General features: G+C 35.2%; 1 protein-coding gene across 1 annotated transcript in view; it reads left to right on the forward strand.

Moving 5' to 3' along the window:
• The window catches only part of LOC108687563, a 33,224-nt gene that overhangs the window by 8,355 nt on the left and 5,243 nt on the right, over positions 1 to 19,626 (forward strand). Inside the window, exon 3 of the mRNA XM_018193412.1 lies at positions 77 to 1,428. Coding sequence (XP_018048901.1) covers positions 150 to 1,428 — 1,279 coding nt within the window. The 5' untranslated portion in view covers positions 77 to 149. The remainder of the gene's footprint in view (positions 1 to 76; positions 1,429 to 19,626) is intronic.

The following is a 19,626-nucleotide window of genomic DNA, read 5'->3' on the forward strand; positions in this document are numbered from 1 at the left end:
ATCGTACAGTTATTTTATCATTTTTAAATCATTTTTAAGATTACATTTTGTACTCAGTTAAAATTTGAATTTTCAGATAAACAACAATTTTTTTTTAATCTTCGCTGTGTCTGGCAACGAAAAGAATTGAAAAAATAAAGGAGAAGAAGATGGTGTACCGAGGCAGTTTGCAGACGGACGATCCTAGGGATGCACCGAAATTGGTCCGGATGTCTCCTTTGCGTAGCAGTAGATCTGCCAATTTTAGTTCAAATTCGCGAACCATTACATCCGTCAAGAATCCGATTTATCATAACTCATTCGCAACATCAATCGACGCCAATCGAGCGCGGCTGATCGAGGAGAGACGATTAGGACGTGAGCGAGATATTGAGTCGGTCGAGAAGGTAATTATGAGGACCACCGGTATAAAGATCGGCGCACCCAAGCTGCGCAACATCAGTCAGATTCGTGAAACCGTTTTTTTGGACCAATCGCTAACGCCGATCGATAAAATTGGCCAAACAGACTCGAAAAATCGACCACACAGCATTGTTGCTGGGCTCGATGGTAACGTCAGGATATCGAGGACTCATAATTCTTTGTTGGCGGATCTGAAAGATTTGGAGAGGCTAAGGAATACTCCACCAACGCAGCGGAATCACAGAGATTCTTCACAGAAAACAGAATTGATGGTAACGATCTCAAGTAAAAGAAACGATGCACCGTCCTCAGCCAAGATTCGATCGGATATCTTCAAGATCCAGCAGATGTTCCAATCAACGGATTCTTCATCCAAGACAGTGACTAAGAATAGCAACGACAGGAAGATCAGAAGCGATTCTGAGAAAGAAGACAGAAAATCCGGAACGGAAATCAACAGGACTCGGTTACTAGCGCAGAAGCTTCTAGAAGCATCCAGAAGCAATCGAGAGTCGTTAAAGGATCGATGTAACAATCCAAAGAATGTGTTTAATAAGATGTCGAGTAAGAATACGAACGGAAAAGCATTGGATAAAATTCTTCATGAGATTCCAGAGAAAGATCTAAGAGACAAGCAAAAGCAGAAGGAAGACGCAAATTCGGATTACCAGCCACGTCCTCCCGCTCGTCGAAGAAGAAACTCGAAGAATCATCAGGGTTGGAAGGACACAGATTACATTGCGAATGGGCGTCGCGAGTCGGAGGATCGAGGTATCCGTGATCTCGATCGCGGAGAAGACTCATCAAATGAAGGAGCAAGCGTGGAAGAAAATTCTAAGACTAGCTCTAATCTGGAAAGACCGGATATTCTAGATGGGCTCTTGAAAGAGTCCGATAGGCAGTTGGCGAACCTGAAGAACGATCTCGGTGAGAGGGAACGATCGCGCAGTCATTGGCGAGGATTCGTGCAATCCATGAGGCTGCATGACGTAGAGCTCCATTCCGACAGCGAGGATCAGCGGAAGGGTGAGTTTGCGAAAATCTTGTGCATCTCGCATGATAAAAATTCTAATGAGAGAAAGATAATTAATATTTATAAAGTTATTTAGTTATTATATTTGTAATAATTAAATAATGACGTTAAGATTTAGAAATAAATCACACAAATGATGATGATAGTAAATTGATTTCTTTAAATTTAGTATGATTTATTTAGCTTGTTGCAATAAATTGTAAATAATTTTGATTAAAAATATTAAGCAAATAATGATAATAAATTAAAATATGAAAGACGTTTTATAAAATTTCTCTTTTTATCAAGCGTCATACAATTTGTTACAGTAGTAATTTCATTAAAGAGGACATCGTGAGAGATGTTTACTGGTTCATTGATATCGTCCCGCATTTCCTCGATTCTGTTTTTATCTCACATCGAAAGATAATTATTGAAGTTGTCAGGTTTATCGGTTTAATACCCGCAGGCCGTTAAATATTCGACGTTCGTTTGAAAGAAAAGGGTGCGTTTTATAAGCCAGCAGATTTAATTAGTGACGTTTGTCGAGGCGTTTAAAATTACAGTACAACTGGCATGGTCCATTGATCCCTCGGGGACTAAAGCACCCCTATTTTTGGATGCACCCTCACGTTCGCACGCTCGTTCGCGTTACTACCACAGGTCAGAGTAGTGTGTTTCGAATAGAGAATATGTGTATGTTCCCCTGACATATGTCCTTATATATGAATTTAACCGTAGAAACAGACGTGCGTTTTCTCTAGTACCGCAGTGAAAGTTCTATACTGATGACAATTCCGATCTTTTCAAGCACTCGGTTGTATATCCTTATATTCTGAAGAGCTGATACTTATGCAAATGGTGATAAAAAATCAAATACCCTTCTAGGTCCTTCGAGTACAAATTTATGAGCTGATATATGCGTTTAAGTCACTCGTTGGACATAAATAATTTCATCTTTGTTTATCTTTTTTAAAATTAGAAATCCTGAAAAAAAGACATAATTTATAAGAATTAAATTTAAATTTAGAAAAGATTAATAAAAAATTTCGCTATTTAAAAAAAAATTAATTAGACAAGTAATTATATAAAAGCTAAGCATTGCCTTAATTCGTCTGATTAAATTAAATTAGAAATTAGTGTCGCTTTTCATTGTGGGGATAATCACTTAATGTAATCGTGGGACAGAGTCTCCGAAATTATTGTAAAATTGATATGAAATGATAATTACATGTGCAATACGAGAAATAATTGTGTAATATTAGATAAAATCGTTTATTTTGCCAAATGATTTCATATATAGTGAAGAAAATTATTTTTTATCAGATGAAATCGTATGCAATCAATTGAAATCATGTAATCTGTAGGATACTGTTTTTAGCTAGTGGTTATTCCCCTCACTCTTCATCTCCAATCTGCAATACGAATTGCAGTTCGGTAAATGTCAAAAGTGTCGGTGTGTTCTCACGGGTACTGCTTCCAGGAAATTTTCTAGTTCTCTGTGTATGAATGCGTGTTCAACGCGAGCGGAATGGCATCGCGGTCACCTTTAGTTGAGTGCAATGTGTATAAAAAGGTTCAACGGCAGGCGTACCTCGAGTACCTTGCACAGCTCTTTTATCCTAGCTAAGCATTCTTATCTGTGACTTATCATCTTACATGTAGACACTATATCTCTGCTTGTATACGTGCCCGCCCAATGACTCAAGAATTGATACGCGTCATAATTCTCTAACAAGAACAGTTGTGGCAACATTTACATCGCGAAAAAATATGAATAATGTAGAATAAAATAAGACAAAAGGAATTCAAAAGGACTTAAAAGTGAATTAGAGATTAAAAGATTTGGATTTCTGAATTTTCTTCGCAAATATTTAATTTTACGCAGAATAAAATGATACAAAGAGAGAAAGCATTTCTCTAAAAATGGAATTTTTAAAAGAAAATGTTAATATTATTACTTTTTTATATTGCATCCAATTAAAATAATCGCAATTGCGCGGGATATATAAAATATACTTATTTACAAAAATATTTACTATACGAATGAAATTTTCTTTTTTTCGAAATATTGCATTGCGGAGAATTTCGCGTTGTGTTCGCAAAATAGATATTGTCACATTACACTGACTGTATATAAGTGCAACGTGAAACCGACGTTTTCTCTCTTCCTCTTTAGAGAAGATTCGTAAAGCAGCCGCCTCGGGAAAAATTCCTGAATCAAAGGATCTCGGGTCGTCGGTGGCTGCAAAGGGGTTAATTCTTTCGCGTCGCGGTGAAATACCGCGTTTACGCTTGAACTATGCACTCATGCCCGGCTAGCTGCTACGCTCGAATACCTGGCCGTTCGCGTAATGTTGCGCTTTCGTCCTGAAAGCCAGAAGAGGGGCAAGTTTCTCCCCTCGCTTCACGGCAATTCGCATTCTCACGCCGCGAAAGTTTTCATATGTAAAATGAGGAGAGAATACGACGCGCACAATTAACATCGTCTGATGACATGCAATCATTTTTACCACCTGTCTCAGCGAGTTTCGCAATTCGATTGCATAAATATCGGAAAATGCGAACAATTTTTTAGACTATAAGTAAAATTAAATTATTCTTTATAAGACAAATTTAATTATTTAAAATTTTCACATCACTTTGTTGACTCTCCATTTTTATATTACTGATTACTTATTAATCATCTTTGAGGGTTCTATTTAGTAGAGCTATTTTTATTTTGTTACATGATTTCCTAATTTAGATAGTAAAGTTAATATTTTCTTTTAAAAATTTGTAAAGGTTAATTAGACATCGTCTACTCGTGACTAAATTAATCAGTTAGGAAACAAGGGTCATCAATTTTTTATTTTAGTCTGTAGCAATTAAATTATCCAGAAGTGCATAAGGTCAGCGTGATTATATTATCTTGTAACGTGACTGCTCTTCATCGGTATTATTAGCAAAAAAAAAAAAACATTTTTCTAATGTCAACACAAACATAGATTATTCGATACTGCGAGACAAACAAGCGGCACTTTACACGCCCATGTAATAATTTTTATAATATACCTAATATCGCACTAATCTCGTGTAACTTCGCAGTTACGGCACACATGCAAAGGTGATAGAATCAATCTCGGCGATCATGAGAGAGTTAGCAAAAAGGTCATGTATAATAAATTCTAGACATAATAGGGAGCATCGACGACAACCGCGATCGATATTGTCATGCGATGTATCATATCCGAATTCCTTTTCACACGCACGCACGCATTTCTTTTATACAAGGTGCTCTGGAATCCTTGACCTGAATTTCAACAAGAAGTTTAGAATTGATTTTTGCGGAAATTTTTACAAAAGAAAATTCATAGAAAATTTTTAATATTCAACAATTAATAATAAATAAAATATTTTAATAATTAAACTCTGATCACGCATACAAAGTCTTGATAAAGCAGAGTTTTGAATTGACTCTTTGGTTTATAAAAAATTTTATTATTATAGGCGAAAAGCATAATTAATCTTTCGCTAATAGTTATTTGAAACATCTTGATGTCTTGACAATGCTGTTAAGAAAAATTCTTAATTTATTAAATCAGTTATCATAAAATCAAATTTTGAAGATTTTATGCCCTTTATATTCAGTAAATAATAATTTATCGTCTAATAATTATTAATTTTTATTTTAATAATTAGTAACTTTTAAATCTATTTTATTATATTAAGTCAGTTTAATTTTTAGCTTCTATTTCTTTATAGGGAAAATTAAGTCTTAAATATAATCTTTCTGGAAAAAGCTTTAGCTTTAAGAAAACGAGATTTCGCTATTTATTTTTTCTCAAAACTTGGCTCACAAAATGCTGTTTCTTGTTCCAAGAAAAATTAGACTTCTCATTTTCACTTCTTGAGAAATCCATCACGTTAGAGGACCGACACCCCATATAGGCTCTAGCGGCCCTTGCCCTTGAGTCTACGCCCTAATATTGATCCGGGCATCCCCCACCATGATGGGTCACATCGGAATGATCCCCCCTTTTTCTCGACCCCGACGTTGGAGGCCGTTGGTCGTCCATACATCGGTTCTGATGCGCTACATCGCCAGTGTAAACGTGGCTGTCAAACTGTTAACACTTTATACAATCCAATCGATCGAGAGTGTCGGTCATTCAACGTCGATCTTCTCGTTTTCTTTCTGCTCTTCGTCCACCTCCACTTCAGCTTCCTCCGCCCTCTCTTGCAACTCGTAGCAATGCCGCCCTACGTCACAAAATATCTCAGTGCGGATGCGACCACGCGGTAGGATACACGCGTTTCGTTGCTGTCGACGGATATGGTGCTTTGCGACGTCTGCGACAACAAAGGTGAGGGTGACTTTCCTTGTCTTTTTCTTAATGAGGGCAAGAGCGACATTATAGATTTTCTGGAAAGCAAGGGGACATCAGGAGATTCTAGACAGGAGATTCTTCCTCTTGACCTTTAACTTTGATGACCTTGAGATTTTGAGTTATTCCTCGGAGGTGAATGCGTTTAGAAACTAAAAATTTCATTGGGAATATATATAACCGGATATATATAATCGCCAAAATCTTGGAGGCGATAATGAGAAAATTATCAGATAACGATTTATTCTTTTTAGTAATTAGTTTGATTTATGACGATTCATATTATATTAATTGCTTAATTTTAAGGAAATTACTTTTAATATCGCCTTCTTTTATAATTGAATTAACATTTTATTTATTCTGAAAAAATTTTACTTTAGAAATTTCAAGTTTTAATTGATTATTTTATATGCCTTACATTTCACGTAATCAATAAATAAGATTTGTCCTCGGATTTTTGTCGTGAAAAATGCAAAATTTCTAAGTTTAAAGACTACAGAATAGTAAATTCAATAAGGTAAAAAAAAACTTCAAGCCGTTTATATCAATAAAGTTATTATTATTATTTATTAAGATGAATATAAACTTGGCTTTTCGCGATTATATTAATTGATGCGATTACCTCAAAGCACACGTTATCAGTCTTCCAAGGAAAGTGTCTGCGTCAGAGACGAAAAGGTCAGAGATTTCGCTTTGCGGAGAAATTCCGCAAGCGAAGGGAAAGTTTGCGATGCCGGGGGGGGGGGGGGTTAACAGAAAGTCGTGGAACCCTTGTTGGGAACGCGGAATTTCTAGGGGGGAAAGGGTCCATGACAAGGCACGATGTAACAAGACAGGGTACACGTAACCGAGATCGCGTGAGTAGCACGACGTGCGGACCCGACCCTTGACACATGGGAAGGTGAGATTTTATGACCTTATGCAACGCCGCGAAGGTAATCTTATGCGAGGTGGCAGGATGACTTTCGTGACGCCATGAGAGAACGAATCGCGAATATTTTATAGCTAATTAGACGCACTTGATGAAACGATTATATCAATACAATTCTCCATCTCGCATATACAAGATGGCATGTAGGAATATGGCAGAAACTTAATATTGATAAGTACTTTTAATAATAAAACATGATGAAGATGAAGCATATAATAATATTTTTGGCATATAATAATATTATTTAGTAAAGAATATAAGTATAAGGATTCGAGTTATATTGCAAAATTATAAAATATTGTGAAATAAAACATAAGATTTTGTTATTGGAAGTATATATGTATAGAGAACCCATTTTTCCTTTGCAGAGATTATGAATATTATATGTATCGCAAGTATTCCATAATTACAGAATATTTCTGAAAATTAAGTCTTGATTAAAATTTTGATGGAACAGAGTTCACATAAATTTGAAGGGATTTTCTACTTATTTTAAAAATTTATTAAACTGATAAAAGGATAATTAATCTTTTATTATAATTTAAAAGATTTTGATGTTTTGAGTATTGTAATTGTCTGTGATATCTTGACAATATTAAGAGAAAAATTCTTTATTTATCAAATCAACTGTTATTTAATTTAATATTAGAGTATATAACTTACATATCAAGCGTATAATTTATTCAATAATTATATATAATTTACAATGTAATTTAATTAAATTCTAAAGAATTTAAAGTCTAAATATTTTGCTTTATTTATTGCTGGTTTGTATTTATTTTACACGACAAGATATGAATAGAGGGTATAAATCGCGACTAAGATGATTTATAATTTACATGATAAGGCCTTTCATGATCATTATACAAATCGATGTTGATTTGCTGCGCTATTTGTTGAGCTATTTATAAGCAAAATGCACAGCAAAGGTGAGAGAAATCTACGATGCTCGCGTGGTAAATGTCTGACATTTTCATCCTGTCACGCATGAATAAACCTTGAGACCATTTCTCGAAAGTGAATGCGAACACCAGAATTTCGATTTGTCATCAGAAAATAGACTGATTTCTCTAAAAAAGTTCACAGAATAATTAGTAATTGGTATTAAGTGGTATCTCACTCTCTGTTCTTTTACTAAACTTTTGTACAGAAAAAAGTTAATCTTAAATTGATAACAATATTCTCATACAGCAAAAATATTGTAATTTCGTTTCAAAGATTTTAATCTTGATTTGATCGAAATTGTATTGATACAAGTTATTTTGCGCTCAATTCAAGACTAAAAAATGTTTTTTTTTAGTCTTGAATTGATCTTGTCGATTTTTTAGTCTTGAATTGATCTTGTCAATTTAATTATTGATTTTTTTTGTATAATTATACGATTACTTTAAACCTCGATGAAATTTTTCGCTGATTCTACTGAAAGTGGTTTTGCAGAATTGAACTTCCGTATGTTCCTCTACGATCAATGATCCGTTTAATCTCCCACGCTCTTTGAAACCGGCCGTGTTTAACGAGGCTTCGGGAGTGTCGCGATCGAAAACAATGCCGGCGCAGCGAAAGTTTCTATTTACGGGCACATGGTGTAGGGACACGTCGCATACGGTGGATGACTGTGCGCCACATCGAGAAGAGATTAAAACGGCAGACTAAGCGGCTCTGGAGATTACGAAGACCGGTCGGACTCGACGTAAACAAGTCTTGTTATGTGCTTAATTACAGGCACTCCGGCACACGCGAGTGAGAGAGTACTCTCATTCTGCCGTACTTCAAACATCCGAGTGTCCTCTGTACTCGAGATATGTTTACGGGACTCGGAGGTGAACGTTAAATTTACATTGCATTCATTTTCGGAGCCTAAACACACTCGGCTCACAAATGCGTCGCTTTTTCTCTCTTATCCTTTTAATGCTATTGTAGTTCATTCAGCCTCCCGATTTGCAACGCAAAACCAGAGGCCAGTCGGCGACTTTTGCTCGACTGGCTGTGATAACATCCCCGATACTTGCACCCCTGTTTATACTTAATAAGAGATAATGCCGAGTAAATCGATATATAATGCGGGCTTTGTGCGCTTCTTCATCACTACGTAAAATTATGCAAAGAAATCGCGTTCGTCATTTCCGTTTTCATATTAAGCGTGACCTATTTTAACATGACAATATTCAACAACTCGAGCAAGCGAGGAAAAATAAGATGTCGAATTTTTTTTATTATATTAATTTATGTATATTAACTCTGTTTTACTTATTTTAATATTACAACATACAATTTAGATTTTTAGATGATCAAGCAAGGGGTAAATAAAATAAAAAAATACACGAAATGTTTATCGCAAATGATAAAATGGTGATGATCGTAATGAAACATTTAGCGCAATATTGAATAACAGAGGAAGTCTGTTGTCGGACGGATTTCATGCAGTGCGTCAGGCGCCTGTTTATCGCAGCTTACATTCCACATGAGAAAGAATTCTTATCGAGAAGTTATTCTTATATATTATACTATACATTTCAGCGCACGATTCGAGTAACATCCTCCTCGCCATTAAATTTTAATTACACAAATAATGAGCTGCTCGACGGTTGCGCAAATAATGGCGTGCGGCATTAACACTGAGGATTTTAATAATCGGAAATTAGGGTTGCGTAATCTTCTTGCGACATATCTTCCGGCAATTAAAAAAGGGCGAGAGCACCTCCTTGAGGCTCCCTGCTTGAATCTATGCTTCTGGAAATTACCGTTATTACTGTTGAGATGAAACGTAATGTATATATAATAGTTACTCTAATTATTGCATTTTGAATGTGCGACGTGTAAAGCGTGTAATTCATGCTTATTGCTCCAGATGTTATTTTACTTTCACAATGCTGTGAAAAATATTCTTCTTTGCAACAAGGAAAGTATGTTTTCTCTTTTTACAAATTATTATAGAAAAAAATGAAATATAATAAATGAAATATAATAAAATTACACAATATAATGAAATTACACAAAATATGTAAAAAAGAAAAGTATCTTTTTCATATATCTTCTGTAATAATTTCATGGGAAGAGAAAGAAAGTTGAATGCTTCTTCACACAGAGACATAAAAAATTTGCTTTTCAAATCGCGAAAATCATGGGCTTAGGAGCGTCACCGAATTACATATATCGCAGACTGACAAATTGCTACGATGACGACATAATCCTATCGGCGGATCGTGCGGTACCGAGATACCAAATTATTACTTGCGCAGTTCCCGCGCGGCTGTGTGACCGCGATATAATGAGAGATTCCGGGAAGATGCGGTGTGTCGGATGGTATCCTCATGGGAAACAAGAAAAAGAGAGAGAGAGAGAGAGAGAAAGAGGCAGAGGGGGGGGGGGAGACCAACGTTTGTCTTCTCTCGCGTCGCGGGCATTGTCGTGCGTGACAATTCGCCACGCTGCGCACGATGACATTAGCCGATGGTGAAGCTCTAACGTTGCCGAGACGGTCACGTGATAGCGCCGAAGATGATAGCTCCTCTGGTTGAACGACACGCCTCGAATTAAACCTGCGAGAGAAAGGCAAAAGTTTCGGATTACTTAACCGCTCAGTTTAACCTCCGAGATTATTCTTCGTTCGTCGCTATTTGGAACTGAAATGGTTTTTCCTTTCTCACTGTTGCCTGAGGGAAGCAAAGTTTGATGAAGCCATTACTTTTGACGAGCTTCTCTTTAAAGACTTGTATTATACAAAATCACGTGGAAGTTTAATCATCATCCACATTATTGAATAACTGTAGAACTTGAAAACTTAATTATACACAACTTTTTCTGATGATCTTTTGATAGAAATGAAATTAATTATTACAATAATTAGAAACATTGTCTTTAAATTGCCATAATTTGAATTAAGAATGCTGATGAAAAATTTTTAATTACAGATATCTTATAGTTAGTTTTATTAGCAATTGGTTATTTCACAGGATTCCTAATGCTAATTTGATTCCATTTAATTTTATTTATTAATTTAATCGAAAGAACGATTTCTGGAAAAGGAAACGACAATAATAAATAAATTACGTCCAATTGGATTTCATCGGTTCTCAGACCGCAGTGTTTATTTGCGCAGGAAGTTCGCGGTTTCTTTGAGTGTACCTGGGAGATATTCGCGGTTAACGAAACGGACCGGAAGCTCGAACGGTAATTACTCGACTGATTGAAATTCGGCGTAGAAAGGTAGAACTTCCTGTCTGAATAATCCTTTTCTTGGTCAGCGAACGTTGACACGACCGCTCAATTAATGTTCGCATGACCTTTTAAGCAATGCGGTATAGTGCGCCATATTAACGGTTTGAAGAAATATTGTCTCGTTAATACTTTAATATGTTATACTTAATATGTTATACATTATACTTAAAATTCATATCAAGCTTCTAAATTTTTATTTATTAAAGTGTTTTTGCAGTACTACGTTAAACTCGAATTGATAAATAATTATCAATGCCAATTAATTGCTACACGAAGTCATATTGTAAAAATTATAACAAAATTTTGAAACGGAATTTATTATATAAAAATTAGAATAAAATCTTAAAATGCAATTTTATATCTGACGTACATTCTTAAACTTATAATTAATTTAATATTGATATCTAATAATGATATAGAAATTTACAAGGAATTTATTTACGAAAATTATAATCCCAGCCAGATATCTAAAATAAAAAATAAATACATATTGTAATATAATCTGTATTAGGACATTTTTTTCATGCTGATTACAGTGTAGCTATCAAATATTATTATTTAATAATTTAATAATTTTTGTTTTATGACAGTAATTTGTGATGTAATAATGAATAACGGATATCTGAAAGAATTTCAATAGAATGCCGCTACAATGGAGACGATGTTGAACGCTGAACACTCGTCAAAAGTCATTCACGTCATGCTGTGCTCGCAACTAATTCGTATACATATTGCTAAGTGCGTTCGCATTCTCTCACGTATCTCGGCGGAGAATATCTGCCGAGATATAAAAGCCAGTGCGCTGAACATAATTTATTTTTCACGGCATAATACTGCGAATCCCTCAGTTTCCTCGTTCACCATCGCGATCTTTTCTTTGTCCATTCATGGCGCTCGTTTCTATGGTTGGTGGAAATCATACGAGCCGGTAGTTTCTATATTTCGATGTTTACTGACTCACACTGAGTCCTTCTGGTGCATTTGCTTCGTCTTTGCAGAACACTTACCTGGACTTCGTCTTCCTGTTCATTTCCATTTTCAATTGGTCTATCATATCATATGTAATCGTTTACTTTGATCATCTATTCATCCATTCCATTTGTAATTCATCTGTAGATGCTTATCTTGCTTTTGCACAAGTTTCTTACGTAAATTTACATTTTATGTTATCTTGTCCAGTTGCTATTTTTAACTCCTTGAGTTACAAAATGTTTGCGCATAGTAACTCCTTTCATACTTAAAAAGTTTTATATTTTTCTGAGAAAAATATAGGGCATATAATTATTGATACATAGAGGTTCACTTCTTTAAAGGCAATATCCATCTCTTTTTCTAAATTAATACATCGGCACATTTTTCATTTACAAATGCTGAAGACCACAAATGATGGTAACGGTAAAAACGGATGTTATTTTTTCTTATACGGTATTTTTTCTTATACATAAACATCGTGTGCGTGAGTATTTGTGCGTGGCCTCGGGCTGAACGAATGCGATGTTACGCGGATACATGAAAACGATTTCGCCGATATTTTCAGCGGAAATGCGAATGTTATCTCACGACAATTGCCATTCACTGTTATGTCGGTTCCAATCGCGTTGTTAAGAACATTCACATCGAAAGAATAGCTGGTTCGTCATTTTTTTACTGTTTCTTACTAAATACGGTCTATTTTTAATAAAAAAAAAAAATTTACGCATCCGTTATGTATCCTTTAAATCGCAATGATCTAAATTCACAAATTAGGTCAACCAATAGAAGTGTTTTATCATTAAATATAGTTGATGTTTATTTTCTATTGTTATCAATTTTTAGATATCTTTTATATCTTATATAAAATCTTACATAAAATAAGATTTCGCAGGGGATGACGTGTCTGTAAAAACACAAGTGATCGATTCAATTGCTCGAATCTAAAAGTACGACAATCTACGCAGACGGTCGCGTAATCGTGGTAGCAGCAGCGACAGTGACGCCGAGGTTGAGAACTCGCATAATTGGAGTCAACGATGCGTACCGTGCGGCCTCGGCTATTGTCTGCGTACAGTTACTCGATTATACCGCGGACACGTTCCGAACAATTCGCACCGTCGACAAAAGTGCACCGCTGAAATGCCGCGGACAATGGAGCAGGGCGATGCGCCTCGTAATATTACGCGACGAAAGTTATTGGAAATACCGACTGAAAAGATTACAATACCTCCGCTTGCCGTGACGAAGGCGATAGAAGATTTGCATAAGAATACGAAAGAGTTTGTATAAGTCACCGCGTTGAGCAAGGGAACTTACACTAACGATAGAGAAGAAGATGATTTGAATTAAAACGAATCGGTGAAAATTTGTTTTTCTAATTCATTTTAATTTTGTTTTGGTAAGAGGAGCTTGATTTATATTTAACTTATATTGCGTTTTTTTATTGCGAAAGTCGTAAATACAGCAGAATCTTCCGCTGTTTATTTTATCATAATTCTCTACGCTAAGATATTTGCTTAAATCAAGTTAAATAATTGTTATATCTTTCTGATATCAGTGCAGTATTTTTAAAATTATTTTATAATGCATATGTTCATGCTAATAATACAATGATCGGGTTGTTCACCGTACGTTTGTTGATTTATTGGAACGATTTTGTCAACGTGTGCCATATGGCGAAATAAGTTGCATCTAACATTAGACCGATAAAATATAAAAAATAAAAAATAAATATCTAAAATAAGATGAATTAATTCAGGTAGCAATTTATTGGTATCTGATACATTGTTTAAACATTAAAGATATATTGGTCCAATATTAATAATATAGGCCAATATTATGCCAATAATTGATTAATCGTAATCAGTTATTCTCTTCATATTTGACTATGATTGATCAATTTCTTAAGGCTTAAAGCTCAAGTTTTACATCTTAGAATCTCATTGTCGCTCAGTATATATGCGCTTATTAGATTGATGTCATCAAGCTTTAAACATCATCGGGGTTACGGCATGTGGCACGCCTCTTCTACTAATCTTAGAGCTCATTTTCCCGATGCACGCGATTCCTGCTGATTCAGCTATTTCCTTCCACTTGTACCCAATCCCGCAACTAGAGGCGAACCTGCGCGCGACACGCGATATCATTATCAACGACGCGGAGCAATGTACTGATGACGCGTCATTGACCTTGCTCGAAATAAAAATATCGTGACCATGAACAAATTATACCGTGCTTTCTGAGTAAACGTGAGCTTGCGAGAGGAAGATAGAAAGAGGGAAAGAAAGAGAGCTTCGTTACGTCGTCGTCGGTGACGCAACGCTGTCGTGACCGTGAGGGATGAATTTAACAACCCATCGCGGCACGAACGTGGAACGAAAGATCCCTTGGACGTGAGCCATCTATGTGTCTGTCCCAGTCATCTCGCTTTTATAATAAGGAACACTATTAACATCATAATCAGGACTTGCCGACATTCGACATTAACTGCGAACTCTGACGTCTTCACAATTATATTACAACTATAATTAAGAAAACGGCACTGCATGATAGAATTAATAATTGTTATTTTTCTTCGATTTTACAATGACTTCAAGTTAATATTCACTGTACTCTTTTAATATTTGCGAATTCTCTTCTTCTTTATTCTGTCATTCTCTTCTACTGAAGTCGTTCTTCACCTTCTCACGATTATAATTAATCTCACGATTAATTATCTCAATTGTGTTGTTGAATTGATACCAAAAGTTTTTTTTATATTCGTTGAATAAAACTGAAAGCAAGATCAAAATAATATTGCTATCAATGGCTTTGATATTGTTCTTTATTTACTTAAAAGGAGAAATGTTTTAATTCTTTTTTTAAAGAACTTCTCTAGCTTTGTTTGATATCAAAACTTGAAGAATGACGAATCTTTCTTTCAAACCAAATGTGATACTTCCTTTGCTTAAGATTTTGAAGGCTCGCGAGCGCGTAGGCCTTTTCTCGCCGCATTTCTCATGTGTGCCTTTCTGGAATTGGTCGTGACCGAGCGGAGCTACTTATACGGTGTACCGTTTACGCATTCCTCTCGCGTTGGTCTACTACGCGTTGCAACTGTGTACCCCACGGGCCCCTTTTCCGTCCCATTCTTAGCCCCGCGTGTCTCTGTCTTCCTTCCTTTTCTCGAAAGGGAAACGCTTCTTCGGCTCCTTTTCTGCGCGCTGACGTGTACCAGAAGAATGCTCGGGTTCCCGAGTGGCCTGATCGCCAACTCGTTGCTTTATGTAAGTTGAACTAGAGCCGATATGAAACCGTACTCGGACAATAATGTCGGTTTTACCACGACCAAGCAGCTTTTTTGCGCTGAAAATACACTCGCTGCGCTACTCGATCGTAATTGCGAGGCGGCATTTAATCGACACGTCTGATGATTTAATTGTTGTTATATAACGATGTTTTCTTCGTCTAAGTTCAGGGTAAAGTATAAAAATAATAATACTCCGATATCTATATGTTAAACATCAAGTTTCCGGGATAAATGAAGTGGAATTAAAAGCAGTTCGTAGAGGTGTTCATGGATGCTCTCTCTTTCATACAAGTTTTTAAATAAATATAAATTAAATATAAATCCTTATTTTAGAACATTTTGATTCGTAAAACGCTATTTTTAATTTGTCTCGCTCTTTCTAAAACTCTAGGAAAATACATTTCATTATATCGTTCCTAAGTCCTTCGCGTTAAAAAATTAATAATAATTCAATAAATTTTAAATTTAAATTATTAAACTGAGAGCTATTTGATCTTCTTTTCCGTCAATTTTCATATAATGCAAATATTCTTATTGCATCACTTTTGAATATAGTAATTTTCAATCATTCATATTGGTAAAAAAAACATACGATAATTTATAAAATATGACAAAGACAAAAACTGTCCGCGTCTGAGAATCGCCAAGTGGCTTTCGCTTTCGCCGTTTCAATGGCAGTGCAAATTCTCATCGAGGGCGATACCCACTTACTTCGAATATGCCATAGAGGCCCTCTGAGACACAATGAGCAATAGAAGAAACATTCTCCAGACTTGACCTCACGCACGGTGTGTCAGTTAAGTCACCCATACGCACGTAATTTGTCGGCGTGCACGTGCTTGCTGCGTATGCATGCGTACAGACTCTTGCGTGCGTGTCTCTTTAAAGCAAGCTTTTATCGTCGCTCGCCAACAGCTCCGTCATTCCCGTTTATTTATTTATCTACAAGCTCTTCATATGTAAGACGATATAAAGTGGAGCGCCATTTGCGTGCGATAATCTTCTGCAGTGAGATTGATAATGTTGGTGAATGATCTTTGAGACGAGCGAAATAATACTTGAGGGAAACTGAGCTTTAATTTAAGATAGAGTAAGATGAAGAAAATACTGTTTGTATTATAAATATAAATATTGTTTGTTTAAAAAGAAAAATGAAAAACCCCGTTAAATAAAATCTCAATTTCTTTATACTTAGATTTTTGGTGTAATTAAATGGAAATAAAAAAACAATATACTATATACTAACAATATACTAGTCCATAATTAATTTTGCTATCTTATTTCTTCCGTCAGCTATTTTTATATGTAGATATTTCAAGCTCTGGAGAGTGAGGAAGAGGTATGTATGTGCGAGTGTGTCGGCGTGGATGGAGAAGAGAGCCAGATTGGCTGGAGAAAATGTAGTCATTCTTAACTATAATTGGCCTGTGATACCTATTATTACCGTCCAAAAATCGTTATGTCTATGTGCGTCCATGTTTCATGTGGACTCGTGCACGAAAGACACGCTTATACTATTGTAAAGAACATAATGCGTCCCGCCCTGACCATGAGACACACATACTGCAACAGCGCGTAGGGTGTGCACGCAGCCGTGATGTATATTAATACGAGCGTGTGTGCGTGCATGTTATATGCTTGAGTGGACGACACACGTGCTCACAAGTCCCTGAGCGAAAAAGACCGCTCGTATTCTAACACACACTGAGGAACTCCCACAATCAGTACACGATCTGTCTGCAGTTTGTATATGGTGGTCATTAACAAAAGCATCGTTCGCCTTCCCATCAAATAACCGATTTACTATCCTGAGATTTAAAACAGTTTTACATATAGCAACACGCAATATTCGATATTTTTATAAACAAATTAATGTGGAAAATTATATTGTGAAATAATAAATTTTGCTTTGTCTCACACACATACACATACACACACACACACACACACACACACACACACACACACATCTAATTATAGCTTGTTGACTTGGATACTATTTATTAATTTATTTGAAAGTTATACGAGCGTTAAAGAATTGTTTGTAATTTATGTTTTAAATTAATGTGAATTGTTGATAAAAATTTAATCTCGAATTCAAAATTATTTAAAATTGATTAGGAATTTTATTTACTTCTCTGAGATTTATATAAACATTTTTTAAATATTAAAAATTTTACATAATATCTTGTTATAATTAAAGTGTGTAAATATAATTTGTAATGATTTTTAGATCACTTATAATTGCAAAATCTTTATGCTTCGAATATTTCTGATATTTAAGAGTATTGCTTTTTGAATATATTTTTTTTAGATATCTGATGTAGAAAGACTTACCCAATAGACAAATTGTAGATAATATATCGTAATGAATGTCAATGAAAACATTGTAGATAAGATTAAAGTAAATAATTAGTATTGAAGAATTATAATTCCTAATTTGATCTTTTTTTGTTTTGGGATATATCTATATATAATTCAATTTAAAAATATCTTTTAACGTTTTGAAGGAAAAAATTTTTAATTTGAATCGATCAGATATACAAGTTGTTTTAGAAAATAAGTTGTTAAAGGAGAAAAGCTACTATTTAAAATTAGTTGTTAATTATTAATAATTAATCTATATTCCAAATCCGATCGTAAACATCGTTATAAACATTTAAAATACAAATGTTTCAACCTTCATTAGGTCGTCTTCAGTGTAAGACATAAACATTACAACTGAAAAATAAAAATAAAAAGGTCGCAATATATTACGTATAGTTATGTAATAGTTACATGATTAAATATTGAAAAAAATTGAATAAAAATGTTCAAATATAAAAAATTGAATAAAAATTATCGCATGATTAAATGTTTAAAAATGTTTAAATATAAAAAAAATAAAATAAGATTTATCGCATGAATATTTTTAATAGTCGATAAATGGACCAAAATTAATTTTCACCAAATTGAAAAGTTATGGAATAAAATGCATTTTTTAGCCTGTGTGAGTATTTTTATTCATACAAGTATTTTTATTCAGCGTCACCGAGTATGTACAGGTATCAAGAGAACCGCGCACGTGTGGTGTGCACGCCGGCACACGCACACGCATGTGACGCCTTACACACGACAACGTGAACGTGAAGCCCGGGGACAGGGCCTTTCAGTTCACGCCGAGACCGCGCGCAGTGTAGATCCTGTGATTTCCGAAACGGAGATCGTCACGATCGAGAAAAACGGAGTACCTAGTTACGCACGATCGCGAAGATCCGTCACGCGTCGCCGAACGCGAAGGACGATCGATGACCCTGACTGATCTCGCGGTATGTTCGCGAATCGAAATGCTGACATACGTCATCGGCTTTTTCTACGCAAATCTGCTGCGCTTGGAATCGCAAATGATGATACAGCCGAACAAGCTTTTCGAATTTGTTCTGTGAAAAGGAAGTTACTAATATTTAAAAACATGTGTCAAAAAAGAAGAAAATGATCGCGAAAAATCGTGTCAGTGTTGGAAAACAATTCTATATGTCCATAGGGATGTTTTTTGAATTTGCATTGAAAGAATTCCGAGACTAATTCTAATTCTGGGAAAATAATCATTCATTTAGAAAAATATTGGATTTTTAAAAATATTTCTTATGAGAGAAAATTGTTTGAGCGAAATTCGCAGGATTTGCTGCTATAAAGGATGCTGTCAAGACAGGGGAGATTTCAACTTCCGATGACATTATTCACGACGGGATTTGATTTGCCACAGTCTGCGTGATCAATACTAATTTGCATGGAGCTGACGCCGGCAAACGTTAATTACGCTTTTCCCAAGGAACTTTATTAACGGAACTGTCTCGTTCCGTTAAACCGCCTTATTGATCCTGCATTAGATTATCCTGGAGACAAAGACGTTGGAACATTCAATGTGACAGTGATAGTGTAAATTAAATAAATGTAGTTAAGAAGAGAAACTTTCAAGGATGCGAAAGGGAGACTTTTAAATATTTATGCACCCATCCTCTTTTAAAGAACTGAAAATTTATAAATATGATATTAATTATTCCTTTTTTGTCTTGTAAAATTTTTCAAGAGCGACACTAAGAACTTCACCTCCAATTGCATCGCTTCTGGAACATTTTAGGGTTAAGCAAAGATCAAGTGACATTTCAGGTATACTATGATGTGTAAAGTATTCCAAGAATTTCTGTAGTTGGAATAGGAGCTTTGTGTGTAAGAATCAAAAGACTTATCCATTGCTTCGTGGAATTGCTCCTTGATGAGAAAAGTTTCATCATATTAAATATCATAAAATACCTTGAAGGCGATATAAAAATTTGGTAAAAGCCTCGCAAAGCCGATGTCGTGATCTCCTCATCGTGGTGAGTTGACGTTAACGAAGCGGCCAATTAGGCTTCATCGGTGCATGATTTTGTATATATATATATATATATATATA

This window comes from Atta colombica, unplaced genomic scaffold, assembly GCF_001594045.1.
Source record: "Atta colombica isolate Treedump-2 unplaced genomic scaffold, Acol1.0 scaffold207, whole genome shotgun sequence".
Lineage (NCBI taxonomy): Eukaryota > Metazoa > Arthropoda > Insecta > Hymenoptera > Formicidae > Atta > Atta colombica.